An 11715-nucleotide genomic window follows, 5' to 3' on the forward strand; every position below is an offset into this window, starting at 1 on the left:
AATTTCATTCTACCACAAATCAAAGGTCAGATACATCTGATTTTGAATATCTCGATTCTGATTTTGATCATATATTTCAACAATCAGGTTAGATGACACTAATATCTCATTTAGTGTGTTTTTATGATTTTGATTTCGATTCTGATTCTGGATATTATATGATAATGATTTATAAAACATTATTTTGAAATTATGTACTATAGTAATTTACTTGTTTACTACACCTATGGTTAGTATTTGATCCAACTTACTGTAGCTAGGGTTAGCAATCAATTTCAGAATTTCAGAATCTTTGATACCAAATGTCTTATATAACTTTATTGTAGTCAAAGTTATCAATAAACTTTTTTATTGTAGGTAGGTTTATAGTTTATTTTATAAAATTTATTTACTACAACTAGGTTTATTTTTATTGTTATGATGTTGTTCTAAGTGATAATGTTTGTTGTTAACTTACGATATTTTATAAAAGAATGTTTACTTATTAATGTTTTAGCTTGCTGTAATTGTTTGAAATTTAATGTTAACTTAAGATACTTTACAATAAGTACAGTAGTTTAATATATATATATATATATATATATATATATATATATATATATATATATATATATATATATATATATATATAACTCTATAGTAGAATAAATTAGTTGATAATGTTACGAGTGATAGATGTTTGTTGTTCTAAACTAGTTTAAGATAGTTTGTAACATAATCTTCTTAATCAAAACAGAGGCTTGTTAGTGAACTTTACAATCTTCTTAATCAAGTGAACTATGTAGAAGTCCAAAATGATGTAAAGCTTCCTGATAACTTCACACATCTTGTCACAGAAATGAAAAGCAACAAGTATGATGCAAAGGAATTTGCTTTTATATTGAAAGGAATAATATGTCTACTCACCATTTATCCATGTTTTTGGCTTATGTTATCATTGGCTTGTTTCTGGGCATTTTTGTAATGAAGTGTACTTGGTAATGTTATGTGTTGTTTGTTATAAAAAATTATTGTTATGTGTTGTTTAGAATTTAAGTCGTAATTCAAGCTAAATTGTATAAGTAGAGTGTATAATGTTTAAAATTATTGGAATTATTTTTAGGTACTATGTTTTCAAGTACCAGTAATCCAGAAAATGAAAAAGAGTGGGTTGGATTTAAAGAAACTCAGAAACAAGGAACATCAGAAAGGGTTGAAAGCTGAAGATGGCGACCAAGTGAGTAATTTTGATTTTGTTGATGTAGGTTGATGAAATAAAGAATTGAAGCAAGGGATGCACTGGAAAGGAATGAAATGTAGAATTGTTGCAAGTTTGAATGTTTGGAAATATGGTTATCTAACATGAAAACATTTTTTTAATGTTTTTTTGAATAGATTAGATATTAATAATTGCTTAATGTTTTGTAAATCAGTTGGTATGGTTGATTATATGATGACTACTTAATTATATGTTTGGTAATATGATGACTGTTTAATAGAATGGTTGGAAATATGATTAGTTCTAATCTACATGTATATTGTTCTAAAACAAATAATATACATGTTTTCTATAAATATAGATTGTTCTTACATAATACTATTATAGGCTAATTGTTAACATGTATAAAATTAGAATATTCTAAAAAAAATAAAATATGTACATATAGAATATTCAAATTTGTAAAAGCTGATTTGTTTTAAGTTGATTATTATGAATATTTTGGTTTCATTTAATTACTTGATATTATACTTATTATGATTTATTTTTTAATTTAGTTATTCTAATTATTATGATATCTTTTAATAAGTTATATTCATAAAGAATAATGATATAGCTTGGATACTAATATGTATAGAAGTAGAATATTCTAAAAGAATGATATACATGTTGAATGTACATATAGAATATTCTTATGAAATAATGTTATAGGTTGAGTACTAACATGAATAAAAGTATAATATTATAATTAGAATACTCTGATTTTGGAAAGGTGAATTGTTTTAAGTTGATTATTCTGAATATTATGATTTCATTTAAATTTATATGTACTATTAATAAGACATAATGAATGTGTATATATAGAATATTCTAATTGAATAATTTTGTACTTTGTCTGTTTATTTAGAATAATATGCATAATGTTCTACGATAATCTAGGATATATATATATATATATATATATATATATATATATATATATATATATATATATGTGTGTGTGTGTTTGTGTGTGTGTGTGTGTGTGTGTTTGTGTAAAATATTCTAATAGAATAATGCCTTAATAAATTTAGGCTTTTTTTTAACACTCATTGATGTGTTATAATTCTAGTTATTATAGATGTTCAACATTAATATTGTATTGTTAATATTTAATATTATGGAATTGTGTGTGATTTGATATTAAAGTGTAATATTCTAAAATTAGGTTCTACTGTGTAAAATAAACTTATATTATATAAGATATTAATAATATATGTAATATTCTAAATTTAGAACTTATAATGTAACACGAATATCTAGAATGATTTATAGAAAATCCAAATAATTAACATTTTTTTTTCTAATTTTAATGTATAATATTACGAAATTATGTATAATATTATGATATTAATGCGTAATATTATGAAATTATATTATACGGTGTGATATTCTAGTATATGGTGTAATATTCTAATTCGGAATTGATGATGGATTGCAAAAAATAAATGTTGAAATCTAGAAATTCCTTACGTAATATTCTAGCCATTCTGTTTAGTATCATGCTCATTCCCATTTTTATCATGAATTGTTGAAAAATGATTACCGATGAGTTGATAATCTTATGTAACAGCAAAGTTTATGATAAATTATTAAATTGTTGAAAATTGAACCTTGCTTATAATCCTTCAGTAATAGCAAAATTATTTGATGATGAATTGCTAAAAATCGATGTTCTGATATGAAATTATATAGAATCTATAGGTAATCAATCCTTTATGATAATCCTTCAGTGGTAGAGAAATCGAAGATGAATTGTTGAAAATTAATGTTGAAATATCGAAATTCCTTATCGATGTCTGTAATAGAGAAACCGATGATGAATTTTAGAACATTGATGTTTAGTATAATATTTTAGTCATTCTAATTTTATATATCATATTATTCTAGTCATTTTGATTTGTGTAGTAAAATATTCTAGGAATTAATTTTTATATATTAGCTATTAGTAGAATATTCTAGCCTTTCTGATTTACTATATTAGAATTAATATCCTGTTCATTCCCATTTTAACTGTCAAATCATTTGTTCTGTTTTCATTTAGCAGCCGTAGGCTGAATGTGAGTATCTAATTAAACTTGCTAAACCTCATATGGAGAACTCATTTTTAACTGATACTATCAAGATGTAATCTAACACTTATTATCACATTACAAGGTTCAAGTTACATATTGCTTATATTGGTTAGGAAATGAAAGTATGTTGCTATAATGAGTAAGAAGTAAATTACATTGTTTATAGTAGTAGAAAGATTAAATTATGTTGCTATTTTCTGTAATTCTAGATATTATGATATGACATGCTTATGCTTCATAATTGATATTCTACTATTCTGATATGATATATCGTATGTTACTTTATAACTTATTATTCAACTGAATATTATGATTTCATTTAACAAGTTATACTTATAATTCTAGTGCCTTATTGTTTTTCAGGAACATGAAGAAATGTTTGAAAAGGTCTCCAAGAAAGTTTTTGTAGAAAAAGAGAATATGAAAGAAATTGTTTCTAATTGTATATCGATGTTTCCAAATGAAAATAGAACATGAAATGGGCAAAGAAGTTCAATAACTTGTTTCGGGTACTATTTTTTGAAGTACCGATGAGCCAGAAAATGAAACAGCGCAAGTTGGAGTTGAAGAAATTCAAAAACAATAGACATCAGAAAGGGTTGAAACCGAAGATGGTGAAATAGAGGAGAATGATCAAAGTTCTTAAAACCAACATTTATGGATACATATGTGTTATGTGTTCCGGGTTACAGCCCGATGTAGTATGCTATTTATGTGCTCATGTTAGTTGCAATGCTTATGTTATGCTATGTTCAGTAGTTCCGGACTTCTGTCCGATGCAGTTAGTTCCGGACTTCAGTCCGATGCAGGAGGCAAGGCCTCAGTAGTTCCGGATTTTGATTCGATGCAGAGGGCAAGGCCCTGGTTACTTCCGGACTTTGGTCCGATGCAGTTTCCGGACTTCGGTCCGATGTAGTGGGCAAGGCCCAGTATGTGTTTATATGTATTGTATGGTATGTGGTAGTTTGGGGGAGCTCACTAAGCTTCGTGCTTACAGTTTCAGTTTTGGTTTCAAGTACTTCCGCAAGCAAAGGGAAGAGCTCGGGTTGATGACATCACACACACCACAGCTTCAGATGTCCTGGGAGTTGTTTTTAGTTTTTCATAGATGGGATTTGATACAGTATTGATACAGTTTACTCATAACACTTTGCTATTGTTTTTGAGATATTGACGTACGAGTTTTACTTTATGATATTATTATGGTGTTTTTAGTAATTATTAAACAAAAATTTTTGGGTCGTCTTTTGGGATATTTCAAAAATGGTTCAACTTGATTTCTTATTACATTTTTTTTTCAAATAAATTAATTCTAAAAACTAATCTATTACTTTACAAAAATAACCAAGAAAAGCTAATCTATTTAATTATTATATACTATACGAATAAATAAATTATTACAACTATTTTATAACAAAAAAATAACCAACATAACAATACATTGGTCATTGGCTAGTTTATGCACATCATATACATCAATATACACATCAAACAAGCTTTGTTTTTTTAAGACAACTTTAAATGACAAAAGATGCATGAAACTTTTGTCACATAAAATAACAAAAAAAGTTGTCATAGAAAATATGTATGAACTTATATCTATACAAAAACAAGTTATCCATATTCGCCAAGAACTAAGATTTCCCAAAATCAAAAATCTAACCAAACTTGCAATATGGCTTTAATACTAATTGTTGGGTTTTAGTTCAAAAATATTTTCATAAACATGAAAAATATGGCAACGGAAGACTTTTTTTTTTAAATAACATTAACATTTATACCCACCAATGAGGTTCTTGAAAGTTATAGAAAGATTTAAACACCAACCACAGAAGAAATGAAGAAATAACATCATTTGTAGTTCTTTGGGTCCTCTTAGGAGGCTTGGAAGTTGATGAAGAATGTGGAACCTTTAAGACACCAACAATGATTCAACTTGATGTAGATGCTAGTCTATAAACTCTTAAACCCTTAAGCTTTAAGTTCATAACCAATATAAACTTAAAGAAGGCTTGAAGATGCAATTAACTTCAAGTGTTCTTAACTAATTAAGAGAGGGTGAGAGGAAGAAGAGGAACTTTCAGACACTTCTACTAGTGAAGAAAGATGATCACTGGCCAAAGTGCAAGCCTCATATTTATATGCATAAAGTGAAAATATTGACCAATAGGTCTTAACACTTTAAGCACATATGTCCACATGTCATGAACATGTCTCTCATGCTTCATTTCTTTTGAATAAACTAATGGAAAGCCCATATTTTTCTTCTTTACATCAATTTCCAAAAAATGATTATAAAAAGGAAGTAATAAATTTAAATTTTATAAAAACAAGTTTCATAAAATATAAATTTTGTCTTTTGAGTAAAAGACAAAAGGGTTTCAACTAATCCAAAAAGTTATACACAACTTATTAATTCATACCATATAAATTATGTAATATTACTTGCTAATGAAAATTATTATTTCCATTAAATAAATAATTTATAATTTAATTATATAAGTTTTACTGAATATTTATTAAAATCAATTTCTAATAAATAATCAATTGTTCCAAGTTGTTGTTAGTGTGATCAATTAGTATCATATATCAATTAACAATATCGCTTTAATAAACCCAAAACCTAAATGGCTGCATCCATCAATATACAAAAATCCAAGAACATAACACGCCTCTCTAAAAGTTGCACATACATGACCATTAACATAGCATTTTATTGGGATATTTTATATATTAAAACATATAATTGTATCCGGCTAAAACACAAAGCTGGAATATAAATTATGATAGTAGTGTCCCAAGCGACCAAATAGCTTAAGCAATTTATATTGTCGGACCACTAAGCTCTTCACAAGGAATACTTCCCAGTTCCCACCGACTCACTTTAGAGACTAAGTTGGAATCATTAATCAAATAAGTATCAAATACATGTATCAACTGTTGTATTAGTGAAGAAACGAGAAATTTATCATCGTAGGTGGCAAATTTTGCTCCTTCGTGCCATTAAGACAACATTCATAGTTGCTTCTTAACTTCTTTTTGCAGCCATATATTATGGTTAAGTGATGTGCATCAAATGTCATTGGGCATACAAATCCACAACGGATGTTCTTGCTCATGTATAATAATGTAAACCATAAAAAAAATATATATATATAAAAAAAAAAACATAATGACAACAGAAAAGAAAGTACGAAAGTTACAACTATAAAGTGTCTTATTCACTCCTCTTTACTTGTGGAGTCTCAATTTTGAATGAAAATATTATCATTTTAATTTGTATAATATACCTACCAAAACGAACTAATGAACATATAAGCTATCATAATGGATTAGTTGTACAACAATAAATAGCAGGTAGCCTAAAAATATCATTTTGCCCCTTGTCATACAAAAATAGCCACACAGATGGGAATGTCTTCATGCCGTGACGAGGCAAATATGAAGAACAGATAAAAAAAATGATTCAAAATTTCTTAATTATTAAGTTGAATATAAACTATTTTTTACATATTAGATCAGCAACCTATTTAAGTGTAAGTTTAAGAACCGCAATTAACGAAGGACCATATCCATAATTACATACGATTGTTGTTACAATTTATGGAACCAAAATAAAAGTATAGCATTACAAGAGTAATCGACAAATATGGATACCACATGGTTAAAATTTTAAAAATGACCCTTGTCAATTGTCATACAAATATAGCCACACACACACACGCATAGATGGGAAGGGCTTCATGTTGTGAGAAGGAAAATGTAGAGAACACATAAAAAAAATGATTCAAAATCATATTACAAAGTTGATTATAAACTTTATTTTACATATTAGATCAGCAACCTAAGTTTGAGAACTACATTATTTGTGTAAAGAAAGAGTAATATACTTGAAACAGTAACACAAATTTGCATCTTGGGTATGATATATATTCAAAAGATCCAGATATAAACTACAATCATAGACCACAAGGTCTTTTACAGTAAGGTCACATCTAAAATGAAAACATTTAATCGACCAACACAATGCAACCGTTTTCATACACATGTTACATTGTTACATATTACATATCACATATTACATATACTGGCTACTGAAACACAAATATATAACAACACTACAAGTCTACACTACCACACATTAGTCCAATTAAAACATACATGCTCCTTTAAACCAAGAGTTTTAGAATCCTACACTTCATTTTCATCTTCCACGTCATCATCATCAACATCATCTTGTTGAAAAATCCACTGCTCAAGTTCATCAACCTCCTCATAATCATGCATATAAATATCATCCAAATTATCCCACTTATCAGTCCCAAGCTCTTCCCCACGTGTCATCAAATGCAAAAACGGTCTATTCAAACCCAAAGACTCAACCAGCTCATGATTCATAGCAGCCGCCACCCCCAACCACCTCAACCCAGGAAAATACGGTCTCTTCAACCACTGAAAAGCAAGCTTCGAAATCCCACCACAGTTATAAATATCCAACGACCTCAAACTACTCCCATGCCACCTGTCACCATCCGCCATCGTCATCGACGCCAACGCCATCACCGCCATGTCACCGATCAGCGGACACTGTCGCATCCTAAGGTCCACAAGCGGAATCCGATTCTTCACAAGCAAAAGCACACCCGCATTTGTAAGATCCGGTAAATTAGACAAATCCAACTCCCGTAATCCCCGATTTGACCCGTTGTTAAAAAGAGAAGAAATACACTTACATGTCAACCTCTTACACCCTCTAATTGATAACTTAACCAAAGTGCTATTTTCACCTTTATTTAAATACGATAAACCCACGTCACTCACGTCTGTCCCATCTAACAACAAAGTTTTAAGTTTCGGAAGTTTGCTAATGGATTCAACCGCTTTATCACCAATGTTTCTAGAGTCTCTAAAGTCGAGCACATTGAGATCCGTGTTAAGTGCTAATTGTAAAACGGCTGAATTCGTTAAGAGGTTACAACATCTTAAGCTCACGAGAGTCAACGCGAGGGAAGTCGCGTACATGTCGTGGAAAACAAGATCGGTCATGCGGGTCCCGTTGAAGACTTTGAGTTTGTATAGGTTTTTGCACGAGTGGAGTAACGTTTTGAAACCGGTATCGGTGACCTGGCAGAACCCCGCGAGACATATCGCTTCGATGCTTGTACATCTGTCGGCCATGAATAAAATGCCTTGATCTGTAACTCTTCTGAAGAAAGTTGGATTGAATTCTTGGCTACGGATGAGTGAGAGGTGTTTTAATCTTCCGTGTTTGTCGAGTAGCTGAAGGCCTTCGTCTGTAAGGTCGAATGTGAGTCCCGGTTCTACAATGGGTTGATCGCGAAGGTCTAAATGGGTTAAGTGGATGAGAGTTGATGAGATTATGTTGATCATGGTGTTGGAAATGTAGTCGACTGAAAGGGAGAGTTTATGGATGTTTGGAAATATGGGAGGGGGGATGTTAATGTTATGATTTGGTTGATGATGTGGCGATGTTGTTGGGGTTAGTAACTCGGTTACCATTAACTGAGTTATGTATCCGATTTGAAGGTAAGTGAGTTTTGTGGAAGCTAAAGTCCATACACGTGCGAAATCGGGACGCCGAAATATTGAGACATCAAACATTAAAATAAGTTCCTGAGAAAAGGAATATAAAAGTTGAAGGAAAAACATGTATATTCATTAAGATGGAGTTAACTTAATGGTCCCATAAGTGTGATGTTTTAATTGCATTTAAGAAGTGACTTTGGTGATGAATTTGAAACCTTACTTCCAATTGAGTGCAACCCCTGAGTAACTCTTCTAGGTCACAAACATCATGTAAGTGTCCTCGATTATCAGCTATAGAACTCACATACAGAGACCTGGAGAGGATGTTATTAATGCTGCTAATTAATTGTTTAAACTTAGAATTTTTTTTTATCAATAAACATGAAATTAGTCCTCTTTCGTGTGAGGGAAATAAGGATTTGCATATAATTGTCGATAATTCAGACTATATTTGGATTATTACAGGTTCGTCTAGCGAAAACCTAGAAAAATATATTTCGGATAAGAGAAAACCTAATTTGTGTGGAATCAAAAATAGTCGTATACATGATGACTTAAGGAAATAGACAACAACCTTAGGTGTTTGCATCGTGCTCCGACCTCAGAAAGAAGCCTCCCGCTAAATTTGAAGCAATTCCTAAGCGACAGTTCACGCAATCCAGGCTGAAGAAGATAATCGATCGACGATTCATTCAGCCTCCTGCAGTCTAGTTTCAGGCTTCGAAGCGAAGCGTTAGGTAGCAACAACCCTCGTAAACGATCAATTGGGGGTGCAATTTCCTGGGGGAAACATATTGGTTCCCGAAAAAATATCAATCAATCAATCAAAGTGAAGATTAAAGGCAGATCATTTAAAAAAAAAAAAAAAAAAAAAAAAGTTTCTATGTTTCTGTATATCAACAGAATCAATATATTACCATCAATGCTGCAATTTCCTTTTTCTATAAACGAAATAAAAGTTATTTTACAATTTAATGGGATAGAAGTTCATTACGAGAAGGTGGAAATTTGGGAGGAATTTGAAAATGTCTTGAGCGCAAACGCGAAAGCTTTGGCAAGTGAGGGAGATGGCGCAGATCGAAGATACATCAAGTTTCGTCATTATTGTGGCGACGACTTCCGACGAGAGTTGATCCAGACACATTTTTCCACCGTTCTGCTCCGCCGGCGATTTGTTCTTCACTTTCACCCTCCGATTCGAGGATTCCGCCATTTTATGCCTCTCACACACAGATCCTTATCTTCGGCTGAAAATCAGGTGGGAGGAAGGGATTTAGGACAATAACTGCATCGGATCTAAAAAGTGATTTCATATACATGTTTTGGAGAAAAAAACCGGATATATTGCGTGTGGGTGTATTTTGACTATTTTCTTATTTTTTTTTGTTTTTCTTGTTTGTTTTGGGAGGATGGGATTTAGGACAATAACTACAATTATTAAAAAATATTAAGCTAATCTTTTTTTTTAAAGTTAACATTTTTATTAAAATTGTAATCGTTTTTGCCAATTGCCAATGTCCTACAAACTCGCTATGGCTTCAAGTGGTATAATGACAATCGAATTCATATGCAATAATTTGCTTAATATTTATTCGGTAATTATTCTTATATATCCAATGATATGTTCGGATTTTTATTAAAATTATAATTGTTTTTGCCAATGTCCTACAAACTCGCTATGGCTTCAAGTGGTATAATGACAATCGAATTCATACGCAATAATTTGCTTAATATTTATTCGGTAATTATTCTTATATATCCAATGATATGTTTGGATTTTTATTAAAATTGTAATCGTTTTTGCCAATGTCCTACAAACTCGCTATGGCTTCAAGTGGTATAATGACAATCGAATTCATATGCAATAATTTGCTTATGATATTTATTCGGTAATTATTCTTATATATCCAATGATATGTTTGGATAGTTGAATAAATGTCATAAGCCAATTACTGTGTATGAATTCAATTATTGTATATGAATTATCTAAATTACACCGATAAAAAAATATTTACTAAGGTTTGGAGGAGTGGGTACACTAGAAGGTGCACTCTCTTGTCACATTTGCTTGAATACGCCTTCTTCATTACGGTTTTGGTGTGGTAGAGACTGCACTATGGCACTCCAAGGGAGCGCTCATCTCTTCCTATTATCATTCCAACTGACCGTTGAATGGTTAGATTTTTTTTAAAAAAATGTTTTTTTTTCTTTTTAAACCTTTTAAATTGAGTATGACACCACTCCTTGGGTCTGGCATGAAACCACGCTTTTGTGGTAATTGCTGACGTGTCGCCTACGTGGTAATGAAGGGAGTGCAGCTTTACCATTCCTTCCGGTCTAATAACATTAAAGATAAATGATCGACTAAAGTTGTTAAAGTGGTTAAATATTGAGCACTGTGACTTAAACGTTTGGGATTAAGATTTAGAATTTTGGAATCAAGATTGAGTATTTGGGTTAGAGTTGAGCATTTGGCCTAATGCGTTCCAAGTCTCTAAAAATGACTAAATACATTCAAGGTCTTGAGGATAGGACTGACAATCGTGTCGTGTTCGGGTTAGCGTGTCGCAGGTTGACGGGTCAAAATATGTCAACCTAAACACGATCCATTTAAATATACAGGTCACGGGTTGGCGGGTCACAAGTTGGTGGGTTTGGAACACAAACTCATATATGACCCGCCAACCCATTTATTTATACGGGTTCACAGGTTGGCGGGTTTGTGGATCAGATTTTGGTTCGTGGGTCAGATTTCATAAATAAAATTGATAATTAAACATGAATAAATTCTTGATGATTGATGCAAACATATCTGAATTTTAGACATTTAAGTCTTAAACATCCAAATTAAAATTA

General features: G+C 31.0%; 1 protein-coding gene across 1 annotated transcript; it reads right to left on the bottom strand.

Moving 5' to 3' along the window:
* Window positions 1-7321: 7321 nt before the first annotated feature.
* Window positions 7322-10191, bottom strand: LOC145036057 (F-box/RNI-like superfamily protein). The gene is made up of 4 exons (XM_078984538.1): window positions 9854-10191; window positions 9434-9639; window positions 9080-9173; window positions 7322-8946 (listed from the first exon to the last, which is right to left on the bottom strand). The coding sequence occupies exons 1-4, from the start codon at window positions 10070-10072 to the stop codon at window positions 7504-7506; spliced, it is 1962 nt and encodes a 653-aa protein (XP_078840664.1). The 5' UTR covers window positions 10073-10191; the 3' UTR covers window positions 7322-7503.
* Between the last annotated feature and the right edge of the window lie 1524 nt (window positions 10192-11715).

This window comes from Lactuca saligna, chromosome 3 (assembly GCF_052625555.1).
Source record: "Lactuca saligna cultivar CGN05327 chromosome 3, ASM5262555v1, whole genome shotgun sequence".
NCBI lineage: Eukaryota > Viridiplantae > Streptophyta > Magnoliopsida > Asterales > Asteraceae > Lactuca > Lactuca saligna.

What these genes read in the sequence shown, in the direction of transcription:
- LOC145036057 (XM_078984538.1), bottom strand. Translation starts at nt 10,072, where the DNA reads ATGGCGGAATCCTCGAATCGGAGGGTGAAAGTGAAGAACAAATCGCCG. An exon ending in TCCCAAATTTCCACCTTCTC is followed by an intron (nt 9,640 to 9,853) that starts GTAATGAACTTC and finishes TGTTTCCCCCAG; the next exon opens with GAAATTGCACCCCCAATTGA. An exon ending in GGGGTTGCACTCAATTGGAA is followed by an intron (nt 8,947 to 9,079) that starts GTAAGGTTTCAA and finishes TCCTTTTCTCAG; the next exon opens with GAACTTATTTTAATGTTTGA.